General features: G+C 44.3%; 1 protein-coding gene across 2 annotated transcripts in view; it reads left to right on the forward strand.

Annotated features, from left to right (window-relative positions):
• The first annotated feature begins 963 nt into the window (after window positions 1-963).
• The window catches only part of LOC118394461 (unconventional myosin-VIIb-like), a 42,798-nt gene continuing 17,769 nt past the window's right edge, over window positions 964-25,992 (forward strand). The window contains exons 1-24 of one of the 2 annotated variants that reach the window (XM_052463426.1): window positions 964-1,213; window positions 5,157-5,473; window positions 5,936-5,972; window positions 6,807-6,908; window positions 7,407-7,556; window positions 7,865-8,049; window positions 8,295-8,416; window positions 8,686-8,828; window positions 9,111-9,224; window positions 10,904-11,057; window positions 11,275-11,351; window positions 11,464-11,583; window positions 11,842-11,984; window positions 12,144-12,354; window positions 12,444-12,579; window positions 12,686-12,855; window positions 15,512-15,655; window positions 15,893-16,051; window positions 16,197-16,289; window positions 16,942-17,036; window positions 24,332-24,416; window positions 24,901-25,119; window positions 25,229-25,438; window positions 25,671-25,979. In XM_052463426.1, coding sequence (XP_052319386.1) covers window positions 5,955-5,972; window positions 6,807-6,908; window positions 7,407-7,556; window positions 7,865-8,049; window positions 8,295-8,416; window positions 8,686-8,828; window positions 9,111-9,224; window positions 10,904-11,057; window positions 11,275-11,351; window positions 11,464-11,583; window positions 11,842-11,984; window positions 12,144-12,354; window positions 12,444-12,579; window positions 12,686-12,855; window positions 15,512-15,655; window positions 15,893-16,051; window positions 16,197-16,289; window positions 16,942-17,036; window positions 24,332-24,416; window positions 24,901-25,119; window positions 25,229-25,438; window positions 25,671-25,979 — 3,159 coding nt within the window. In that variant the 5' untranslated portion in view covers window positions 964-1,213; window positions 5,157-5,473; window positions 5,936-5,954. The remainder of the gene's footprint in view (window positions 1,214-5,156; window positions 5,474-5,935; window positions 5,973-6,806; window positions 6,909-7,406; window positions 7,557-7,864; window positions 8,050-8,294; window positions 8,417-8,685; window positions 8,829-9,110; window positions 9,225-10,903; window positions 11,058-11,274; window positions 11,352-11,463; window positions 11,584-11,841; window positions 11,985-12,143; window positions 12,355-12,443; window positions 12,580-12,685; window positions 12,856-15,511; window positions 15,656-15,892; window positions 16,052-16,196; window positions 16,290-16,941; window positions 17,037-24,331; window positions 24,417-24,900; window positions 25,120-25,228; window positions 25,439-25,670; window positions 25,980-25,992) is intronic. The other variant, XM_052463427.1, reaches the window with a different exon arrangement.

Raw genomic sequence — 25,992 nt, forward strand, 5'->3', positions numbered from 1 at the left:
GGAATAGTAATGTGTTGAAACACCAGAGAAGATTGGGTCTGTGGTGGAATAGTAATGTGTTAAAAGACCAGAGAAGATTGGGTCTGTGGTGGAATAGTAATGTGTTGAAACACCAGAGAGGATTGGGTCTGTGGTGGAATAGTAATGTGTTAAAAGACAACGCTTCCCTTAGATTCCAAAACACCCTGAATCTCAGATGAGGCTTTGTTTCTCCCGGTGTTCTCTCTGAGAGATTGATTGGCTTTGATGGTGTTGTGCTGCCCTCACTGTAAGAAAAAAAGTAGTTCAAGTTGACGCGTGTGTGTGTGCCCGCGCGTCTTGTCTTTACAATACATTATCTGCCTCTTTGTGACATTGGTGTGTAGGCTGCGGTCCTCTTCTGTAGTGGAGCTGCAGAAGCAGGCGTCCCGCTGTAACGATGACGTGACTGCCTCCGAGAGAGTCCAGGAGCTCACCTCTGAGCTGTTCTACATCAGGGTACCAACAAGACGCTGCTTAATGTTCCCACTAGAGCATGGGTACACAACTCTTACCCTACAAGGTCCGGAGCCTGCTTATTCTGTTTTACCTGCTTAGGAATTTCATCCACCTGGTGTCCCAGTTCTAAATCACATTTTATTTTTCACATACATGTCTTTAGCAGCTGTTATTGTGGGTGTAGCGAAATGCTTGTGTTTCTAGCTCCAACAGTGCAGTAATATCTAACAATTTCACAACAATATACACCAATCTAAAGTAAAGGAATGGAATTAAGAATATATAAATATTTGGGCAAGCAATGTCCCAAACATGTCCCAATGGTTCCCAATCAGAGACAACGATAAACACCTGCCTCTGATTGAGAACCACTCCAGACAGCCATAGACTTTGCTAGAACACCCCACTAGCTACAATCCCAATATATACACACCACATACAAAAACCCATGCCACACCCTGGCCTGACCCAATACATGAAGATAAACACAAAATACTTCGACCAGGGCGTGACATGTAGCTCAGCCACATTCCACAGCAGATGTGATTGGCCGACATAGGTGGATGCGGTGGATAGAGCTGCAGCCCATGCAAAAAAAAAACAGATATCTCTATCTTAAACTGACAGATTTTGATGGGGAGTTTTATTATGTTACTTAAGGAAAGACTCTCAAGAACATGATGGTGTCCTCCGTTTTGCTCTACGACCCCCACAAGTGTTACCTTCACCTCTGAAGGTAAGCAGTACTGTTTTTTTAAAGGTATGGAAGTCAAATCAAATCCAAATCAAATGTTATTAGTCACATGCGCCGAATACAACAGGTGTAGTAGACCTTACACATAAATACTTACTTACAAGCCGCTAACCAACAATGGAGTTGAAAAAATAAAATAAAATAAGAATAAGAAATAAAAATAACAAGTAACTAAAGAGCAGCAGTAAAATAGCAATAGCGAGACTATACAGGGGGGTACCGGTACAGAGTCAATGTGCAGGGGCACCGGTTAGTTGAGGTAATTGGGGTAATTGGGACTATATACAGGGGGGCAATGCAAATAGTCTGGGTAGCCATTTGATTAGGTGTTCAGGAGTCTTATGGCTTGGGGGTAGAAGCTGTTTAGAAGCCTCTTGGACCTAGACTTGGCGCTCCGGTACTGCTTACCCTGCGGTAGCAGAGAGAACAGTGTATGACTAGGGTGACAATTTTTAGGGCCTTCCTGTGACACTGCCTGGTATAGAGGTCCTGGATGGCAGGAAACCTTGCCCCAGTGATATACTGGGCCGTACGTACTACCCTAGTAGTTTTGTGGCTACCCAAAAACAGGGTTAAATATGTGTAATGATAATGCTGTTAAATCAGCACCTTGATATCTTGGCAAAAATTCTAAATCAAATGGCTAAATGATCCATGGTATGACCATCTTAAAACAATTCCATATATTAGCCTCAACGGCTTAGACTTTTAGAAGTGATTAAGGTGTTTACTTGTACTAATAATGTGAAAGGTTGCTCAGAAAACCAGGTGTTTTAATCAGTGTATGCTTACTTCCATTTTGACCTTACACCGATTAAGTTAAGCAGAGTAAGGTGTTTACATGACTATTGCATAATCTGCCTACTGCCATAATCAGTTTAATATATCGAATTATTAGTGTGCAAGTAAACATACTAAATATAATTGAAAGCAAATCTAAGAAGTGGCAGATCTGTTCTCTGTGCACTCTTTTTATGCTTCCCGTTCTTAAGTTTCATTTTTGCATCTTTTACTTTCAGTTTTGTACACCAGCTTCAAACAGCTGAAAATACAATATTTTCGGTTTTGGAAAATATATTTTACAGCGGTTTAGATGGTACAATGATTCTCTGCACTGCACTTGCTTATTTTGTCACATAATCAGAAATTAGGCAAACTATTCAAACTAGTTTAGCATCCAGGAAATGCTGGGGTGATTTCTGCATAGTGCATCATTAGAAAAATAATAAAAAATGATTCAAATCAATTGCCCATCTAAGCATTACCCCATGAAAGAGCTCCAAGTTCCTCTGTCCTTCACACCGACTGAGGATCAGTCTGATTTGTTTTGACTATGTCCCATTGCTCATGTGCACACATTTATTGACCATATCCACTGTGCTCCCCTAAAATTGCCATACAAAGATGATGACTCAGATAAATTGGTGAAACTTCTCTGGAGATGAGCCTGATAAGATTACTCAGACTGTAATGACTAACTGGCTGACTTACTGACTGACTGACTGACTGATTGACTGACTAGCTGACTGACTGGCTGGCTGGCTGGCTGGCTGACTGGCTGACTGTAGCGACTGGCTGACTGACTGGCTGGCTGACTGACTGTAGCGACTGGTTGACTGACTATCTAACTGACTGGCTGGCTGTAGCGACTGGCTGACTGCTGGCTGACTGACTGTAATGACTGGCTGACTGACTGGCTGGCTGACTGCCTGTAGCAACTGGCTGACTATCTGACTGACTGGCTGGCTGACTTGCTGGCTGACTGTAGCGACTGGCTGACTGACTGGTTGGTTGGCTGGCTGTACCGACTGACTGGCCGGCTGACTGTAGCAACGGACTGGCTGGCTGACTGACTGTAATAACTGGCTGACTGACTGGCTGGCTGACTGTAGTGACTGGCTGACCATCTGACAGACTGGCTGGCTGACTTGCCGGCTGACTGTTGCGACTGGCTGACTGACTGACTGGTGTTAGCAGCTGGCTGACTGGCTGGCTGACTGACTGTAGCGACTGGCTGACTGACTGGCTTGCTGACTGTGACTGGCTGACTGGCTGACTGACTGACTGGTTGGCTGGCTGTACCGACTGGCTGGCTGGCTGACTGACTGTAGCCACTGGCTGACTGACTGGCTGGCTGACTGACTGTAGCGACTGGCTGACTGACTGACGCTGGCTAATTGACTCTATATCTTGTTAAGGACAAGGTTCTTTAACCAGCTGATATCATTGTTATTGTCCTGTAAACATTACAGCTTACCTACCCTTAACTCACATAAACCCACGTTACAGCAAACCAAATAAGGTAATGGCAGTGAGAAGAGGCACGGGGAGTTGTGTGCTTCATTTCCCCTTTGGATTGGCACGGTTTCCAATCCGAGAAACTGATATGCCTTTATGATTTCCTTATCTGAATTGGTTACACAAACTTTGACTGTTTAGAACTTTTCTTCTTCTAATTCCACAAGGAAATTGTCCCTTAAATCAGGACCCCATTTTTTTTTCAATATAATTTCTGTTTTGTAAATAAACAATTACTATTTTACAATCATGGGGAAACAATACTTGTTCCAGAACAACACAGGGTTCAATTGTCAGTTTGGTATAGTTTGCTGTAGCTCGGTGAGAGAATACAAACTGCTTTTTTGAACAGAACTTATTGGAGGAAACAAATGTCTTGTTATTTTTCAGCTAATGCCTATTTGTGTGTGTGAGGTGATGCACACGTCCTTTTAACTAATTCCATCATCAGTGTGATGCAGGTGTGGGGTCCATCTCCAAGTACTGTTGTATAAGATGACTATCTTAGTGATTTACTACTTTATTAAATCAAATCAAACTTTATTTGCCACATGCGCCGAATAGACTTTACCGTGAAATGCTGACTTACAATCCCTTAACCAACAGTACAGTTCAAGAAGAAGAAAATATTTACCAAGTAGACTAAAATAAAAAGTAATAATAAAAAATAACACAATAAGAATAACGAGGCTAAATACAGGGGGCACCGGTACCGAGTCAGTGTGGAGGTTATATACAGGGGGCACCGGTACAGAGTCAGTGTGGAGGTTATATACAGGGGGCACGGGTACCGAGTCAGTGTGGAGGTTATATACAGGGGGCACCGGTACCGAGTCAGTGTGGAGGTTATATACAGGGGGCACCGGTACCGAGTCAGTGTAGAGGTTATATACAGGGGGCACCGGTACCGAGTCAGTGTGGAGGTTATATACAGGGGGCACCGGTACCGAGTCAGTGTAGAGGTTATATACAGGGGGCACCGGTACAGACTAGTTGAGGTAATCTGTCCATGTAGGTGGGGGCGAAGTGACTATGCATAGGTAACAAACAAACAGCGAGTAGCAGCAGTGTACAAGAGGGGGGGTCAATGTAAATTGTCCGGTCGCGATTATGAATTGTTCAGCAGTCTTGGGGGTAAAAACTTTTGAGGAGCCTTTTGGTCCTAGACTTGGCCCTCCGGTACCGCTTGCCGTGTGCGGTAGCAGAGAAAACAGTCTATGACTTGCATGACTGGAGTCTCTGACAATTTTATGGGCTTTCCACTGACACTGCCTATTTATATAGGTCCTGGATGGCAGGAAGCTTTGCCCCAGTGATGTACTGGGCCGTTCACACTACCCTCTGTAGCGCCTTACGGTCATCTTACTACTATTACTGTAGTAAGATGGCGTCGGTCGCTCCATGAACAGGGCGACCATGTCTACCGGCGCCATAACATCTGCTAAATATTTGTATGCAACCAATAAAATGTTATTTGATTTTGTATCAATACAGAAACCAGACCAGTGTCTGCTGCCATTAACATAGGTCCAAAGAGCACTACTAGTTTCATAAGAGCTCCCAGCTCATAAACTCTTTCTAACATGTTCTGTGATTCAATTTGTGGATTTTGATATGGATTATTTAGGTTACAGGTTAACGTCTGGAAGCAGGCCCAGAATTGAAGGGCGTATTGGTCCAAAACGCACTAGGAGAGTGAGTGGGTAGGAGCCGACTTTGCTCCGGTCTTCTTGAGCAGTGAGTCTGCAACATGACAGGTCAAAGTCAAAGTGCCATAAAGGAGATGTGTCAGGGCCAGGAGTTTCAGTCGTTTCCTCGTTCCTTGTGCTATCCTGGTAGGGTTGTGTTAACATCATCTAACAAACATATGAGCTCCACATCTACTGTACAGGACTAACTGAAGAACTGGGATTTCAATGAGGACCATCACCTGAGTTGCTACGAGTAAGTTGGCAGATGTGTGTTTTTGTGGTATTTTTTTGTGGAGTTATGAAATGTGGCAATAGCCATTACCCACTGGGTACAAACATCAATTCTATATCTATTCCACGTTGGTTCAATGTAATTTAATTGAACTGACGCAAAAACAACATTGCTTCAACCAGTGTGTGCCCAGTGGGTAGGCTGAATGGTGTAGAGTAATGATTTGCTGTCATTTCAGCTGTCCTTCTAGAAGGCGATAAAAGGTCTTGAGTTCTGTATCGTTCGTCTTGTATAATATGTTGTTAGAATGGATGATTTTAGTTATTGAGCACCATTATCTCCATATAATCACCATTGGAATCTTTTCTTACAAAATGGAGATCACAGACATTGAGATCACAGTATCTCCCGGTTTACATTATACAATCCACATATTTCTTGAAAAAATGCATGACTAGTGTCTTTCTTGTTTCTTGAATTTAGGAAATAGGAGGGTTCTATCATGGTGATGTTGAGAAAGGTAAGCTCCTCGATATGATCTATGTTGACTATTTGATCAATGTAACCCGGATGCCATCCTTTGGTTATAAAGGTTTTTGAAATAGAATAGTGTTATGTGATCAGCACTTCCATTGCCTAGTCATTCCAACTCCTTTGGGCCTGAAAATGACCATAGGAGATGACTATACAGTGCAAACAAATTTGATACCGGACAAGGAATTCTCTCTGGAATTATGTCTGAATGTGATCTATCTAGGGGTTTGGGACAATGCCATTGCCATTCAATTCAGAAAATGGCTTGAAATGGGAAAATTCCTATTTTGGTATCAAATCTGTTTGCAGTGTATGGCGTCGGTCCTAGACTTGGCCCTCCGGTACCGCTTGCCGTGTGCGGTAGCAGAAAAACAGTCTATGACTTGCATGGCTGGAGACTCTGACAATTTTATGGGCTTTCCTCTGACACCGCCTATTATATAGGTCCTGGATGGCAGGAAGCTTTGCCCCAGTGATGTACTGGGCCGTTCACACTACCCTCTGTAGCGCCTTACGGTCATCTTTTAAATCTCCTATGGTCATTGTCATGGAGTTGGGAAGACAGTGTAAACAGATCTGTGCTAGAAAATACCTATGTTGAATTGTAAGCTTTAGCACACTGGCAATCTTAGATGCTCCACAAACAATTTATTAGATCTTACACAATGATCCTACGGTCACCAGTGTGATGGAGTTTCTTGCAATAGGTCTTTGCACACTATCCTTTTTTTTCAATAGAGTAACACGCCTTTGAATGTAAGGGCAAAATCTGCATTCTTTCAAATGTATGATCCTGAACAACTAAGCTTCTTGCTCCCAGGGTGAGTGGGTGTGGGTGGACTCTGGTACCGGGGTGCCCATTGGAGCCCGGGTCAAAGTGACCGACACTGGACACCAGCTCCTGGTGGACGATGAAGGAAAGGTGACCGTGGTACTTCATTATACTTGTATTGTATTGAATTGTATGACTCTGGTATTTTAATGTACTGCTGGTCTCAAATTAGCTCAAGATATAAATCAATCACTTTAGGGAATAATCTATCAAACTACTATCTCATTTACAAATGACATAATTTAGAACATTAAAAACATTTGTTTATTTTTGTCTTTTTATTTTTGCATTATTGTCTTTTTATTTTTGCATTCTGCACTGCTCTGTTATAAAATGATGTAAAGCCTAAACCAAACACTTAAAGAGACAGTTTAAAAACAAAGCTAAAGTTTTCAGACCTTCAGACCTCAAAATGTGACATTATGTAACTTAAGATATCGAACAAATCAGGTATTGAATCCAGGCCGTCATTGAAAATAAGAATTTGTTCTTAATTAACTGACTTGCCTAGTTAAATAAAGGTAAAAAAAAATGTTTGATGTCAATCTGTGCCTAAAGTTCTGTGTATTGTCCCTGTATTGTTCCCAGGAACACAAGCTCTCCCAGAAGGAGGACTCCATAAGGGTGATGCACCCCACCTCGGTGGAGGGGGTGGACGACATGATCCGCCTGGGGGACCTCAACGAGGCCGGGCTCCTCAGGAACCTGCTGGTCCGACACAGACAAGGCATTATCTATGTGAGTCCCCTATTGTACTACACTACCCATAACGCTTGGTGTAACAATAAAAGGTTTGGTCTTGATGTTTTGAATATTTTGAAGCGTAACCCATCTCCGTACCAATACACCCATCACCACTCCTACACATGCTTGCTGTACATTCAGACCCTTTCTATGCTATGGATGTTGGACTATTTAGTTTATGTTGGAAACAAGCAGAAAAATATGAAAGATTCATGAAAGACGTTCACAGAATTATTAATGTGGTGCCCCCCCCCAAAAGTGGGTTGCGCAAGCCTAAACCTCTGTTAATGTCTTGCACACAGACCTACACAGGCTCTGTGCTGGTGGCAGTCAACCCTTACCAGGAGCTTCCTCTCTACACCGCCGACCAGGTGAGGCTGTACCACGGGCGTAGGCTAGGAGAACTACCCCCACACGTCTTTGCCATCGCAGATACCTGCTACTTCAACATGCGCCGCCACAACCGAGACCAGTGCTGTATCATCAGGTTAGACTGGCAGCATTCCACTTATCAGACACTCAAGTCATTCGGTTGAGCAATAGGAAACCAAAGCAGAAGTGTCACTTTTTTATTATTATTATTGTGGAATATGCTTTTTAAAATTGTATTTTTATATTAATTTGAAGATGCTCTTTGGAGGGGTTCAGTCCTACTTTTTACATTGACATTTACACTGGATATACACCTGAAATCCAATAACTGATGGACTGTCTCTCTCTTTTCTCTGTCAGTGGGGAGTCGGGTGCAGGGAAGACTGAGAGTACCAAGCTGGTACTTCAGTTCCTGGCTGCAGTAAGTGGACAGCACTCCTGGATAGAGCAGCAGATACTGGAGGCTAACCCTATACTAGAAGGTAGGCTCTGTACTGATTCAAATATTTTCTCTACAGTACATCTCTCCCTCTCTTTCTCTCTCTCTATGCCCCCCTCTGTCTCTCTATCTATGTCTCTCTATGTCTCTCTCTCTTGCTCTCTCTCACACACGGACACACACACGGACACATGCACACACATACATACACACACATGAGACTAAGAGGGGTCTGTGTGTTTTTACACAGACACACACACTATCGTAAGTGTTGTTACTCATGACAACCTTCCTATTCCTGCGTTCCCCCAGCATTTGGGAATGCCAAAACAATTCGCAACGACAACTCCAGTCGCTTTGGGAAATACGTGGAAATCTTCTTCAACAAAGATGGCGTCATCGCAGGGGCTCGACTGGAACAGTACTTACTGGAGAAGTCTCGTGTCTGCCATCAGGTAGGGCAGCAAAGGCAGTATCTTTTAATAACATGTAGAACATCAGGTAATATCAAAGCTAATTGCTTCATAAAGGGAATTGATTCCAAAACCATCTAAACTATCTCTGGTAAACAACAGGTTTGTCTAATTTAAGATTTAAAAAATTGTGTCCGTACTTGGAAGAGGACAAAATTCATTGTTGGATTTTCCAGTATCAAGGCAAAAAGTTTTAATGTCATGAGATTTTGATATATTGATATATGCAACACTACTGTTATAATTTTTACTAACTAACCCTAGGCCATGGAGGAACGGAACTACCACATATTCTACTGCATGTTAACGGGGATGACAACAGAACAGAAAAAAAATCTGTGTTTGGGAGATGCCTCTGAATTCAACTACCTCAAGAGGGTAATATCACTAGACTGCTACAACACGACCACTTACAGGTTTTCCTACTCACATTTATACATCTAGCTCATTAATACATTACATTTTTACTGGGTACAACTAAGTAACTGTCCACTGGGCACAGACGTCAGTTCAACGTCTAGTTTTGATTTACAGTGCCTTCAGAAAGTATTCATACCCCTTCACTTATTCCACATTTTCTTGTGTTACAGCCTGAATTCAAAATGGATTAAATTGTGGTTGTTTTCCTTGCCCATATACACACAATACCCCATATTGACAAAGTGAAAACATATTTTTCGAACTTTGGGCAAATTTATTGAAAATGAAATACAGAAATATCTCATTAACATACATTTTCACACCCCTGAGTCAATACATGTTAGAATCACCTTTGGCAGCGATTACAGCTTTGTGTCTTTCTGGGTAAGTCTCTGAGAGTTTTGCACACCTGGATTGTACAATAATTGCACATTATTCTTTAAAAAAAATCTTCAATCTTCGTTAAGTTGGTTCTTGATCATTGCAGACAGCCATTTTCATGTCTTGCCATAGATTTTCAAGACGATTTGATTCAAAACTGTAACTAGACCACTCAGGAATATTTAATGATGTCTTGGTAAGCAACTCCAGTGTATATTTGGCCTTGTGTTTTAGGTTGTTGTCCTGCTGAAAGGTGAATTTGTCTTCCGGTGTCTGTTGGAAAGCAGACTGAACCAGGATTTCCTCTAGGATTAGCTCTATTCCGTTTATTTTTATCCAACAAAAACTCCCTAGTTCTTGCCGATGACAAGCATACCCATAACATGATACAGCCACAACCATGCTTGAAAATATGAAGAGTGGTAGTGGTGTAGTTTCTTGGATTTGCACCTAACACAACACTTTGTGTTCAGGACATGAAGTTCATTTTGTAGTTTTACTTCAGTGCTTTATTGCAAACAGGATGCATGTTTTGGAATATTTGTATTCTGTACAGGCTTCCTTCTTTTCTCTCTGTCATTTAGTTAGTATTGTGGAGTAACTACTATGTTGTTCACAGCCATTAAACTCTGTAACTGTTTTAAAGTCACCATTGGCCTCATGGTGAAATTCCTGAGCAGTTTCCTTCATCTCTGGCAAATGAGTTAGGATAGAAACCTGTATCTTTGTAGTGACTGTGTGTATTGATACACCATCCGAAGTGCAAATAATAATATATTCATTGTACCCATCTACCAATAGGTTCCCAATAACCTCCCTGGTATTTGTGGTTGAATCTGTGTTTGACATTCACTGCTCGACTGAGGGACCTTACAGATAATTATATGTGCAGGGTACAGAGATAAGGTAGTCATTCAAACATCATGTTAAACACCATTATTGCCCACAGAGAGAGTATGTGCAACTTATCGTGTAACTTGTTAAGCACATTTTTACTCCTGAACTTATTTAGGCTTGCCACAACAAAGGGGTTGAATACTTATTGACTCATCAACTGTCAGCATTTCCTTTTTTAATTAATTTGTAAACAATTCTAAAAACATAATTCCACTTCGACATTAAAGGCTATAATGAAACAAAATCTCAATTTAATCCATTTTAAATGTAGGTTATTACACAACAAAATGTGAAGTAAGTCAAGGGGATTGAATACTTTTTGAAGGAAACTGGATAACCTTAGACCCTGTGTTCTAAAGGGGGACTGTATTGTCTGCGATGGACGTGACGATGCTAAGGACTACACCCGTATCCGCACGGCTCTGAAGATCCTCACCTTTACCGAGACCCACTGCTGGGAGATCCTCAAGCTGCTTGCTGCACTACTCCACCTGGGCAATGTCAGCTTTGAAGGTGGAGTCCTCTCTGGGTCTATGACCTGATGTCTGAGTGTGTTCTTGGGGAATATGACCTGGGCCTTGTCCTCACCCAATCCTCCCCAACCCAAATGGCCATATTTCTTGAGATTCTAAAATACTTGAATGTTGATGTGTTTTTGTTGTTGTTATTCTTTTTTTATTATGTCGAAAGCTCTGATTGACCAAGTTTTCTTTTGTTATTTGCCTTACAGCCTCCATCTTGGATAACATGGAGAGCTCTGATGTCAGTTCATCGGATCACTTTACAATTGCAGCCAAATTGCTGGAGGTAGGCATATTTGTTGCCATGACATTTTCTTCTGGGATGTTTTTTAATAACATATTATGAATATACAGTACAGTTTACATGATATACATATATCTTCATATCTTCCTTACAGGTGCAGCCTGCGTCTCTGGGTGTGAGCTTGACTTACCGCTCCTTCATGACCAACAGAGAGCGAGTATCCAAACCCCTCAGCTCTGAACAGGCAGCCGACTGCAGGGACGCCTTCGTGAAGGTAATGATGCCACACCTGTTTGAAGGTGCCAAGGAAAGATATACAGTAGGCTACCCCCTGAAAGCAGAGGGAAGACAACATACATATTCACAAAGGCACATAAGCCTTAATCCTTAAGATCCGTGGGTGAATGGACGTAACTCAAGTCTTCCATTGTCATCACTGCACGATTTACTTGATTGTTGAGTTAAACGCTCTAGGTTTTGGTCCATATTCTATTCAAGAGTATGTGTGTTGTTTGTGTCATGATTTCTTCAGGCAATATATGGTAAACTATTTATCTGGATTGTTGGGAGAATCAACAGTGTCATCCATAAGACTCCCACCAACGATCCCAAATACGTCCGAAACTCCATTGGCTTGCTGGACATCTTTGGGTTTGAGAACTTTGCCTCAAACAGGTATTCCAGTCTATATCAAATACTAATTTCCCTTGTTGTTTGTGACAGTCGACACATAGGTAGTTAAATACAGGCTTGTATGTCCTTCATGCTCTCTCCCCGATCCTATGTAACCAACTGGTCAATAACACAAGCCTTTTCCACATGCTTTTTTCACAGCTTTGAACAGCTGTGCATCAACTTTGCCAATGAGCAGCTGCAGCAGTTCTTCGTGCGTCATGTGTTCAAGCTGGAGCAGGAGGAGTACACTAAGGAGGACATTGTCTGGAAAAACATCACCTTCAATGACAACACGCAAACCCTTGATCTCCTGGTTGGGAAGCCCCTTAATGTGTTGGCTCTGATCGATGAGGAGAGCCACTTTCCCAAGGTAAACTATCTCAAATGTCTCTAATAAACCCTGCTGTGGAGGCAATCTGAATTGGTGAGGTTTGTGACGACCTTGAATGTTTCTTCCAGGGCACAGATGTCACCATGTTGAACAAGATGAACCAGGTTCATGCCAAGTGCAACATCTACATTCAGTCTAAGAACACCCACGACATGGAGTTTGGGATCCACCATTTTGCTGGCGTTGTTTACTACGACTCAAGAGGTAACCAGAAGAAAAAGGGATCACATAAAATATTAGTTGATTTGCTGGGACACAGGAATATGTGTTTTTTTTACTCCCCATTTGATCCTGTATGTTTTTCATTCAGGATTCCTGGAGAAGAACAGAGATACTCTCAGCTCTGACATTATCAATATGATTGACACGACAACCAACAAGCTGCTGAGGCAGATCTTTGAGACGCAGCTCAGTGCTAATGTTGTGAAGAACCCTGCCAGCAACAACAGGGTCGTTATGACACCCAAGAGCTCTCTACGGGTTTGTAGCTGCTGTTATTATTTGGATTCTGAATATCCAACTCCCGTTAGCTACGCTGAACAAAAATATAAAACGCAACATGCAACAATTTAAAAGATTTTACTGAGTTACAATTCATATAAGAAAATCAGTCAATTGAAATAAATAACTTAGGCCCTAATCTATGGATTTCACATGAATAGGAGTACCGATATGCATCTGTTGGTAACAGATACTTTAAAAAAGTTAGGGGCTTGGATCAGAAAACCAGTTAGTATCTGGTGTGACCACCATTTGCCTCATGCAGAGAGGTACATCTCCTTCACATAGAGTTTATTAGGCTCTTGATTGTGGCCTGTAGAATGTTGTCCCACTCCCTTTCAATGGTTGTGCGAAGTTGCTGGATATTGGCAGGAACTGGAACATGCTGTCGTACAGGTCGATACAGAGCATCCCAAACATGGTCAATAGGTGACATGTCTGGTGAGTGCTTCTACACCTGCATTGCTTGCTGTTTGGGGTTTTAGGCTGGGTTTCTGTACAGCACTTTGAGATATCAGCTGATGTACGAAGGGCTATATAAATACATTTGATTTGATTTGAGTACGCAGGCTGGGACATTTTCAGCTTCCAGGAATTGTGTACAGATCCTTGTGACATGGGGCCATGCATTACCATGCTGAAACATGAGGAGATGGTGGCGGCTGAATGGCGTGACAATGGGCCTCAGTGTCTCGTCACGGTATCTCTGTGCATTCAAATGTCCATCTATAAAATGCAATTGTGTTCATTGTCCGTAGCTGATGCCTGCCCATACCATAACCCCACCGCCACCATGGGGCACTCTGTTCACAACATTGACATCAGCAAACCGCTCACCCACACAACGCCATAGAGGCTGTCTGCCATATACACTTCTCCAGCATGCCAGTGGCCATCGAAGGTGAGCATTTGCTCACTGAAGTTGGTTATGACGCCGAACTGCAGTCAGATAAACACCCTGGTGAGGACGGCGGGCTCGCAGATGAGCTTCCCTGAGACGATTTCTGACAGTTTGTACAGAAATTAATTGGTTGTGCAAACCCACAGTTTCATCAGCTGTCAGGGGGGCTGGTCTTAGATGATCCCGCAGGTGAAGAAGCTGGACGTGGCGCTCCTGGGCTGGGGTGGTTACACGTTGTCTGTAGTTGTGAAGCCGGTTGGACGTACTGCCAAATTCTCTAAAACGATGTTGGAGGGGGAATATGGTAGACAAATGAACATTCAATTCTCTGGCATCAGCTCTGGTGGACATTCCTGGAGTCTGCATACCCTCAAAACTTGAGACATCTGTGGCATTATGTTGTGTGACAAAACTGCAAATGTTAGAGTGGCCTTTAATTGTCCCCAGCACAAGGTGTACATGTTTAACCTCTTTTGGCGCATGAACCGCTAGCGGGACAGCAACGAAACAACGGTGAAATTGCAGAGCATGAAATTCAAAAACAAAAATTGTAATATTAAACATTCATGAAAATAGAAGCGTCATACATAATTTAAAAGCTTAACTTCTTGTTAATCCAACCGCTTTGTCAGATTTCAAAAAGGCTTTATGGTGAAAGCATACCATGCAATTATCTGAGGACAGTGCCCCACATCAAAATACCATTTCAACCAGCACAGGCGTCACAAAATCACAAATAGCGATTTAATAAATCCCTTACCTTTGAAGATCTTCCTCTGTTTTCAATCCCAAGGGTCCCAGCTACACAATGAATGGTAATTTTGTTCGATTAAGTCATTCTTTATATCCCAAAAAAGTCAGTTTAGTTGGCGCCAATGATCTCAGTAATCCAATTACTAGTAAAGTTCGTCCAAACAAGTCAAACAATGTTTCTAATTAATCCTCATGTACTCTAATATCTAAATAAACTATAATATTTAAGAGAATAGTATGTTCAATAGGGAAGATAAATAACGCTCCAACAAGAACACTTTTCTAATGAGAGATACCTTGTAGTTCTTCCAACTAGTTGTTCATTTTTCAAAAAACAAGCCTGAAACCCTTTCTAAAGACAGTTGATATCTAGTGGAAGCCATAGGAACTGCAATATGGGTCCTATCTTTTTGTATTTCCCAAAGGCAAGCACTGTCCTGGCAAGCAAACAGCCTGTGACCTCAAAAAAAATATTCAAAATGGATTTTCCTCTTGTTTTTGCCAGCCATATGTTATACTCACAGACATTATTTTTACAGTTTCAGAAACATCAGAGTGTTTTCTATCCAATGTTACCAAGTATATGCATATCCTAGCAGGATTTCCCTACCGGCCAAACCCTCCCTAACGACGTCGCCCCACAGACCTCCCGGTTATGACAGAGCCTGGGCGCGAACCCAGAGTCTCTGACGGCACAGCTGGCACTGCAGTACAGCACCCTTAACCACTGCGCCACCCGGGAGGCCCTTGGGCCATGTATGTCATGTAGATTAACAGTATTGTTAATTATTCATACATTTTCTATCCATTATTCATCAAGTAATCTGTGCTTTGGTAACATCCAATGGTTAGATTTGGGGTCATCTAAAAAGTATTGCACTGGGGGAATTCCAGTTTCTCCACATGGTTTTCCTATATATATGGTCACTGACAACGGTCCAAAATTCCACACAGATGACATTGTGATTTTTCTCCCCAAAGGCGGCCCAGACGGACGGCAGGAAACAGGTGTCCACGCTGAGCGGTCAGTTCCGCCAGTCCCTCGACTCCCTCATGAAGGCCTTGTCCATCTGCCAGCCACACTTTATCCGCTGCTTCAAGCCCAATGACAACAAGAAATCCATGGTGAACAAGACAGCCATTTGTAGCACTGGGCCAGATACAGCGAGACATGATTCATTGATGGTGCAATATCACAAGCATAGGAGGTCAAACTCACACAAAACAGAAAAAATGTGATTTAGGTAGAATGGCAGTTTCACACCATAAACATTTTACCATTCCACTGAAGTCCCCTTTTTCCATCCTACAGTGCACTCCACTCTACTAAAACAAGTGTATGAATGTCCCTGTCTTCCTCAGTGTTTTGACAGAGACCTGTGCATACGTCAGCTGCGGTATTCTGGAATGATTGATACCATCAGAATCCGGAAACTGGGATATCCAATCCGTCACACGTTCAAGCAATTTCTGCAGCGGTACAGAGTACTCCTAAAGACAACCGTCTGTGACCCCAAAACTGTAAGACATTATTATTTAGAATATGATGATGATGATAAAGATGACAGAGATAATGACATTTGTTAGCATTCAAATCTCCAAAGTTGTCGTTGCTTTTAGTTTTATGGTTATGGTTCCCAATATCCTCCTCTCTCTCCTAACCCAGGAGTCAGCATCAGCCTGCTGTATTGCCATTTGCAAGGCCGTGATCACAGGACATAACGACTGGAAGACTGGCACGAGTAAGATCTTCCTAAAGGTGCAGTTAAACCTAGATTTTCCCGTCCAAGTCAAAATGATTCTAAGCCGTAATGTGGACACCACCCAGCCGGGGAGGGATATGGCTTGAAAACGTACCTCAATTCAGGGGTGGGATATGACACTGTACTCCTAGTTATGCCAGTTTCCGAACTGACAAATGGAGAAGATTGCTAGTTTTGAATTAAATGGCCCTTTTTCATCCTCATGCTAGGCTAGCAGAGACTAAACCAAAGGCTAGCAGAGACTAAACCAAAGGCTAGCAGAGACTAAACCAAAGGCTAGCGAGACTAAACCAAAGGCTAGCAAAGACTAGCAGTATTTCAATCTTCTCCATTTGTCTGTTCGGATAATGGCATAACTAGGAGTACAGCGTCATTTTCCATCCCTGGATTGAGGTACGTTTTCAAGCCATATCCATCCCCGGCTGGGTGGTGTCCACATTACGGCTTAAAATAGTTTTGACTAAGTTTTAGCTAAGTTAAAGCCTACCACACTAGACAACCACAAACATTGGTCATGTTGTAACAGCAGTGATGGAATCCCAAATGTCACTTAAAGCAATTAGAATATGTTACAATGATGTTGGTCTACGTTTTTGAAAAGGTCCAGATTAATCCTCTGTGACCTGTCTCCCCCCTCTTCCCATTCAGGATGCCCATGACTCCCTACTGGAGTGGGAAAGAGAGAGAGAGCTCAACAGGAAAGCCCTCATCATCCAGAGGGTCATTCTTGGCCACAGAGACAGGTAAATAAGGAACACTGAGACACACAACTTGGAGGGAACACAGGATATAAAATGGCATGCGACATACCTAACACAGGGACTTCAATGTTTGGGATGTTGTAATGTTTGGGATGTTACATTTACATTTAAGTCATTTAGCAGACGCTCTTATCCAGAGCGACTTACAAATTGGTGCATTCACCTTATGACATCCAGTAGAATAGTCACTTTACAATAGTGCATCTAAATCTTAAAGGGGGGTGAGAAGGATTACTTATCCTATCCTAGGTATTCCTTAAAGAGGTGGGGTTTCAGGAGTCTCCGGAAGGTGGTGATTGACTCCGCTGTCCTCGCGTCGTGAGGGAGTTTGTTCCACCATTGGGGGGCCAGAGCAGCGAACAGTTTTGACTGGGCTGAGCGGGAACTGTACTTCCTCAGTGGTAGGGAGGCGAGCAGGCCAGAGGTGGATGAACGCAGTGCCCTTGTTTGGGTGTAGGGCCTGATCAGAGCCTGGAGGTACTGAGGTGCCGTTCCCCTCACAGCTCCGTAGGCAAGCACCATGGTCTTGTAGCGGATGCGAGCTTCAACTGGAAGCCAGTGGAGAGAGCGGAGGAGCGGGGTGACGTGAGAGAACTTGGGAAGATTGAACACCAGACGGGCTGCGGCGTTCTGGATGAGTTGTAGGGGTTTAATGGCACAGGCAGGGAGCCCAGCCAACAGCGAGTTGCAGCAGTCCAAACGGGAGATGACAAGTGCCTGGATTAGGACCTGCGCCGCTTCCTATGTGAGGCAGGGTCGTACTCTGCGGATGTTGTAGAGCATGAACCTACAGGAACGTGCCACCGCCTTGATGTTAGTTGAGAACGACAGGGTGTTGTCCAGGATCACGCCAAGGTTCTTAGCGCTCTGGGAGGAGGACACAATGGAGTTGTCAACCGTGATGGCGAGATCATGGAACGGGCAGTCCTTCCCCGGGAGGAAGAGCAGCTCCGTCTTGCCGAGGTTCAGCTTGAGGTGGTGATCCGTCATCCACACTGATATGTCTGCCAGACATGCAGAGATGCGATTCGCCACCTGGTCATCAGAAGGGGAAAGGAGAAGATTAATTGTGTGTCATCTGCATAACAATGATAGGAGAGACCATGTGAGGTTATGACAGAGCCAAGTGACTTGGTGTATAGCGAGAATAGGAGAGGGCCTAGAACAGAGCCCTGGGGACACCAGTGGTGAGAGCGCGTGGTGAGGAGACAGATTCTCGCCACGCCACCTGGTAGGAGCGACCTGTCAGGTAGGACGCAATCCAAGCGTGGGCCGCGCCGGAGATGCCCAACTCGGAGAGGGTGGAGAGGAGGATCTGATGGTTCACAGTATCGAAGGCAGCCGATAGGTCTAGAAGGATGAGAGCAGAGGAGAGAGAGTTAGCTTTAGCGGTGCGGAACGCCTCCGTGATACAGAGAAGAGCAGTCTCAGTTGAATGACTAGTCTTGAAACCTGACTGATTTGGATCAAGAAGGTCATTCTGAGAGAGATAGCGGGAGAGCTGGCCAAGGACGGCACGTTCAAGAGTTTTGGAGAGAAAAGAAAGAAGGGATACTGGTCTGTAGTTGTTGACATCGGAGGGATTGAGTGTAGGTTTTTTCAGAAGGGGTGCAACTCTCGCTCTCTTGAGGACGGAAGGGACGTAGCCAGCGGTCAGGGATGAGTTGATGAGGTAAGGGAGAAGGTCTCCGGAAATGGTCTGGAGAAGAGAGGAGGGGATAGGGTCAAGCGGGCAGGTTGTTGGGCGGCCGGCCGTCACAAGACGCGAGATTTCATCTGGAGAGAGAGGGGAGAAAGAGGTCAGAGCACAGGGTAGGGCAGTGTGAGCAGAACCAGCGGTGCCGTTTGATTTAGCAAACGAGGATCGGATGTCGTCAACCTTCTTTTCAAAATGGTTGACGAAGTCATCTGCAGAGAGGGAGGAGGGGGGGGGAGGATTCAGGAGTGAGGAGAAGGTGGCAAAGAGCTTCCTAGGGTTAGAGGCAGATGCTTGGAATTTAGAGTGGTAGAAAATGGCTTTAGCAGCAGAGACAGAGGAGGAAAATGTAGAGAGGAGGGAGTGAAAGGATGCCAGGTCCGCAGGAGGCGAGTTTTCCTCCATTTCCGCTCAGCTGCCCGGAGCCCTGTTCTGTGAGCTCGCAATGAGTCGTCGAGCCATGGGGCGGGAGGGAGGACCGCGCCGGCCTGGAGGATAGGGGACATAGAGAGTCAAAGGATGCAGAAAGGGAGGAGAGGAGGGATGAGGAGGCAGAATCAGGAGATAGGTTGGAGAAGGTATGAGCAGAGGGAAGAGATGATAGGATGGAAGAGGAGAGAGTAGCGGGGGAGAGAGAGCAAAGGTTGGGACGGCGCGATACCATCCGAGTAGGGGCAGTGTGGGAGGTGTTAGATGAGAGTGAGAGGGAAAAGGATACAAGGTAGTGGTCGGAGACTTGGAGGGGAGTTGCAATGAGGTTAGTGGAAGAACAGCATCTAGTAAAGATGAGGTCGAGCGTATTGCCTGCCTTGTGAGTAGGGGGGGAAGGTGAGAGGGTGAGGTCAAAAGAGGAGAGGAGTGGAAAGAAGGAGGCAGAGAGGAATGAGTCAAAGGTAGACGTGGGGAGGTTAAAGTCGCCCAGCACTGTGAGAGGTGAGCCGTCCTCAGGAAAGGAGCTTATCAAGGTATCAAGCTCGTTGATGAACTCTCCGAGGGAACCTGGAGGGCGATAAATGATAAGGATGTTAAGCTTGAAAGGGCTGGTAACTGTGACCGCATGGAATTCAAAGGAGGCGATAGACAGATGGGTGACGGGAGAAAGAGAGAATGACCACTTGGGAGAGATGAGGATCCCGGTGCCACCACCCCGCTGACCAGAAGCTCTCGGGGTGTGCGAGAACACGTGGGCGGACGAAGAGAGAGCAGTAGGAGTAGCAGTGTTGTCTGTGGTGATCCATGTTTCCGTCAGTGCCAAGAAGTCGAGGGACTGGAGGGAGGCATAGGCTGAGATGAACTCTGCCTTGTTGGCCGCAGATCGGCAGTTCCAGAGGCTACCGGAGACCTGGAACCCACGTGGGTCGTGCGCGCTGGGACCACCAGATTAGGTGGCCGCGGCCACGCGGTGTGGAGCGTTTGTATGGTCTGTGCAGAGAGGAGAGAACAGGGATAGACCGACACATAGTTGACAGGCTACAGAAGAGGCTACGCTAATGCAAAGGAGATTGAATGACAAGTGGACTACACGTCTCGAATGTTCAGAAAGTTAAGCTTACGTAGCAAGAATCTTATTGACTAAAATGATTAAAATTATACAGTACTGCTGAAGTAGGCTAGCTGGCAGTAGCTGCGTTGTTGACACTACACTAATCAAGTCGTTCCGTTGAGTGTAATAGTTTCTGCAGTGCTGCTATTCGGGGCTAGCTGGCTAGCTAGCAGTGTTGTTTACGTTACGTTGCGTTAAAAGAACGACAATAGCTGGCTAGCTAAGCTAGAAAATCGCTCTAGACTACACAATTATCTTTGATACAAAGACGGCTATGTAGCTAGCTATGTAGCTAGCTACGATCAAACAAATCAAACCGTTGTACTGTAATGAAATGAAATGAAAATGTGATACTACCTGTGAGTGCGACCGGGTTGTTGAGTTCGATTCAGTAGACGTTGGCTAGCTGTTAGCTGTTAGCTGTTGGCTAGCTAGCAGAGTCTCCTACGTTAAGGACGACAAATAGCTGGCTAGCTAACCTCGGTAAATTAAGATAATCACTCCAAGACTACACACTCTAAACTACACAATTATCTTGGATACAAAGACAGCTATGTAGCTAGCTAACACTAAACTAATCAAGTCGTTCAGTTGAGTGTAATAGTACTACAGTGCTGCGGGCGTTTGCTAGCGTTTGCTAGCTGCTGGGCGAATAGCAGTGAAGGCTACGTTAGGGCGACGAAATACGATAATTATGCAATTATCTCTGGTACAAGGACGGCTATGTAGCTAGCTAAGAAGAAATTGCTAAGATTAGACAAATCAACCGTTGTACTATAATGAAATGTAATGAAAAAGTTATACTACCTGCGGAGCGAAGTGCGATGCGACCGCTCGCTCCAACCCGGAAGTAAGTATCTCTGTTGACATTACATAGAAGAGTTCTGTCCTACTATCCAGGTCTGTACCCAAACAATTTTAACTTCTACTTTTAAAAATCTACCTCTCTAAAAGCAAGTCTCTCACCATTGCCGCCTGCTATAGACCACCCTCTGCCCCCAGCTGTGCTCTGGACACCATATGTGAACTAATTGCCCCTCATCTATCTTCAGAACTCGTGCTGCTAGTCGACCTAAACTGGAACATGCTTAACACCTTAGCCATCCTACAAGCTAAGCTTGATGCCCTCAATCTCACACAAATGATCAAGGAACCTACCAGGTACCACCCCAAAGCCGTAAACATGGGCACCCTCATAGATATCATCCTAACCAACTTGCCCTCTAAATACACCTCTGCCGTTTTCAACCAAGATCTCAGTGATCACTGCCTCATTGCCTGCATCCGTAATGGGTCAGCGGTTAAACGACATCCACTCATCACTGTCAAACGCTCCCTGAAACACTTCAGTGAGCAGGCCTTTCTAATCAACCTGGAAGGATATTGACCTCATCCCGTCAGTAGAGGATGCCTGGTTATTTTTTTTAAAATGCCTTCCTCACCATCTTAAATAAGCATGCCCCATTCAAGAAATTTAGAACCAGGAACAGATATAGCCCTTGGTTCTCTCCAGACCTGACTGTCCTTAACCAACACGAAAACATCCTATGGCGTTCTGCATTAGCATCGAACAGCCCCCGTGATATGCAACTTTTCAGGGAAGTTAGAAACCAATATACACAGACAGTTAGAAAAGCCAAGGCTAGCTTTTTCAAGCAGAAATTTGCTTCCTGCAACACAAACTCAAAAAAAGTCCTGAGACACTGTAAAGTCCATGGAGTATAAGAACACCTCCTCCCAGCTGCCCACTGCACTGAGGATAGGAAACACTGTCACCACCGATAAATCCACTATAATTGAGAATTTCAATAAGCATTTTTCTATGGCTGGCCATGCTGTCCACCTGGCTACCCCTGCCGCGGTCAATAGCACTGCACCCCCCCCCCACAGCAACTTGCCCAAGCCTTCCCCATTTCTCCTTCTCCCAAATCCAGTCAGCTGATGTTCTGAAAGAGCTACAAAATCTGGATCCCTACAAATCAGCCGGGCTAGACAATCTGGACCCTTTCTTTCTAAAATTATCTGCCGAAATTGTTGCAACCCCTATTACTAGCCTGTTCAACCTCTCTTTCGTGTCGTCTGAGATTCCCAAAGATTGCAAAGCAGCTGCGATCATCCCCCTCTTTAAAGGGGGGGACACTCTTGACCCAAACTTCTACAGACCTATATCTATCCTACCCTGCCTTTCTAAGGTCTTTGAAAGCAAAGTCAACAAACAGATTACCGACCATTTCGAATCCCACCATACCTTCTCCGCTATGCAATCTGGTTTCAGAGCTGGTCATGGGTGCACCTCAGCCATGCTCAAGGTCCTAAACTATATCTTAACCGCCATCGATAAGAAACAATACTGTGCAGCTGTACTCATTGACCTGGCCAAGGCTTTCGACTCTGTCAATCACCACATCCTCATCAGCAGACTCGATAGCCTTGGTTTCTCAAATGATTGCCTCGCCTGGTTCACCAACTACTTCTCTGATAGTTCAGTGTGTCAAATCGGAGGGCCTGTTGTCCGGGCCTATGGCAGTCTCTATGGGGGTGCCACAGGGTTCAATTCTTGGATCGACTCTCTTCTCTGTATTCATCAATGATGTCACTCTTGCTGCTGGTGAGTCTCTGATCCAACTCTACACAGACGACACTATTCTGTATACTTCTGGCCCTTCATTGGACACTGTGTTAACTTCTTATGGCATAGGGGACGCTTGCGTCCCACTTGGCCAAAAGCCAGGGAAAATGCAGCGCGGCCTCCAATTGCTCTTAAATACAAGTAAAACTAGATGCGTGCTCTTCAAACGATCGCTGCCTGCACTTGCCCGCCTGTCCAACATCACTACTCTGGACGGCTCTGACTTAGAATATGTGGACAACTACAAATACCTAGGTGTCTGGTTAGACTGTAAACTCTCCTTCCAGACTCACATCAAACATCTCCAATCCAAAGTTAAATCTAAAATTGGCTTACTATTTCGCAACAAAGCATCCTTCACTCATGCTGCCAAACATACCCTTGAAAACCTGACCATCCTACCGATCCTCGATTTCGCTTATGTCATTTAAAAAATACCCTACTCAATAAATTGGATGCAGTCTCTGTGCCATCAGTGCCATCCGTTTTGTCACCAAAGCCCCATACACTACCCACCACTACGACCTTTACACCCTTGTTGGCTGGCCCTCGCTTCATACTCCAAGACCCTGCTAGGTAAAGTCCCCCCTTATCTCAGCTCGCTGGTCACCATAGCAGCACCCACCTGTAGCACACGCTCCAGCAGGTATATCTCTCTGGTCACCCCCAAAACGAATTATTCCTTTGGCCGCCTCTCCTTCCAGTTCTCTGCTGCTAATGACTGGAACGAACTACAAAAATCTCTGAAACTGGAAACTCTTATCTCCCTCACTAGCTTTAAGAACCATCTGTCATAGCAGCTCACAGATCACTGCACCTATACATAGCCCATCTATAATTTAGCCCAAACAACTAACTCTCCTCCTACTGTATTTATTTATTTATTTATTTTGCTCCTTTGCATCCCATTATTTATATCTCTACTTTGCACATTCTTCCATTGCAAATCTACAGTTCCAGTGTTTTACTTGCTATATTGTATTTACTTCACCACCATGGCCTTTGTTTTGCCTTCACCTCCCTTATCTCACCTCATTTGCTCACATTGTATATAGACTTATTTTTTCTATTGTATTATTGACTGTATGTTTGTTTTACTCCATGTGTAACTCTGTGTTCTTGTATGCGTTGAACTGCTTTGCTTTATCTTGGCCATGTCGCAATTGTAAATGAGAACCCGTTCTCAACATGCCTACCTGGTTAAATAAAGGTGAAATATATATATATATATATATATTTTAAATAACACACTGGCAGTGGTCACTGACATGGGTTTATCTGTTATTCTCTCTAATACCCCAATCTAAAGGTTTACCACAGAGTTACATACAGTTGTTACTATTGTTTTAATACAGTAGTTCTTACAGTCTGCGCTATTGATGTTTTGTTGAAATGTATTCCTCTTGTAGGAAGAGCTTTGTAAAGAAAAGGAGAGCCACTGTGGTGATACAGAAGCATTGGAGAGGTTACAAAGACAAGAATCAATATAGAAAGGTAAGTCACTGGCTCATTTTCAAGTGGCAATTAGGGAGGTCTACTGCCGAAAAAGAAAGACAATTCTTGTCTACTTTACCAATATTTTCTCCTCTTTTTGCCAAAAAAATGAGTGTGAAGTTCTAGTATTTAGCTACACCACTACATGGTAAAAAAGTAATTAAATACTGAAAACACTACTAATATTTGAATTGAGTCCAAGCTACAGCAAAATGATATTAAATTACTAGTTGAACTACATATAGTTCACTACACCACAACACTGGTAAGGAGTCAACTCAGATACACGTTTGTAGACAAACTGGGGTGATATTGATCAAATGCCCTAGCTAAGGAGTGCTAGGGCATTGCTGATAGAGATTTTCTCATTTTCTTTTTTTTATAGGCTGGATCAGCTTTTAACATATCTTTAGGTTTTCTCTCTGCTGCTCACATTTACCTTCTACAACCATAATTGATCCTCCTCTCCGTCTCGTTCGACTAGCTCCAACACGGCTTTCAGCGTCTGCAGTCTACGATCCGTGGTCGTCTATCCCGGCTGCATTACCTGAAGGAGCTGGCGGCAGCCGTCACTCTGCAGTCCCAGGTGCGCGGGTACCTGGCCAAGAAGAGTTATAAGAGCAAGAGAGAAGCTGTGACTGTCCTCCAGGCACACACCAGAGGCATGCTGGCTAGGAAGACCACCAACAAGATGAGGACAGATGTGAGTTCTGACATTTGAGAAAAGTGTGTGTGTGTGTGTGATTGCAAGCCTGTTTTGCCACCTGTGTGCAAATTCAATATATCTGTTTGTGTGTGTGTGTCTGTGTTAGGCATTCCTATCAGCCCGGGAGCGGGAGGCGAGAGAGCAGACAGCCGCAGAGCTCCAGCGGAGGCTAGAGGAGGTCCTCAGCCAATCACAACAGGCTGCTGCCGAGCCAGAGCCAGTCAGTGAGCAGGAAATGGTGGAAACAATGTTTGAATTCCTGCCCCACAAAGTGTCAGTAGGAGGGCGGGAGGGCCCGGCTCCAGAGGGCTTTGAGGTGATGCTCACAACCAACGGTGTATCTTAATATCATGTTAACATAGGTTTCCATTTGCTGTATTCTTATATGTCCTAATACCTCAGTGATGAACACTGCTAACAGAATGACCACATCCATCTAATCTTCTCTTCTCATTGAAGAAGCATTATAATATTCTACTATTCTCTCCAACTCCAAGAAGAAAGTATCTAACTGAGTATACAACTGCACTCTCCCTATCTATCCTCAGGACTTGGAGAGAACAATCCCAGAGGTGACTGAGGAGAGCCGAGAGGAGAGTCGAGATGAGAGCCCAGTAGAAACCCCAGCTCCGGTAGTAGTACAAGTACCAGTACCAGTACTAGCTCGGACTGAACCAACTCCTGCACCAGCACCAGTACCAGTGGAACTACCAGTGGTGGAGTACGATGATGAGGATGAGGAGTTCTCCTTCATCAAGTTCAGTGCTTTGCACTTCCAGGGCTCTGCTACCCACAGTCACATCACCCAGAGGCTGAGACAGCCTCTGCTCCACCACGAGGACGAGGGGGACACACTGGTGAGAAGTCAAC

Source organism: Oncorhynchus keta, chromosome 15 (genome assembly GCF_023373465.1).
Source record: "Oncorhynchus keta strain PuntledgeMale-10-30-2019 chromosome 15, Oket_V2, whole genome shotgun sequence".
In the NCBI taxonomy this organism is placed as follows: domain Eukaryota; kingdom Metazoa; phylum Chordata; class Actinopteri; order Salmoniformes; family Salmonidae; genus Oncorhynchus; species Oncorhynchus keta.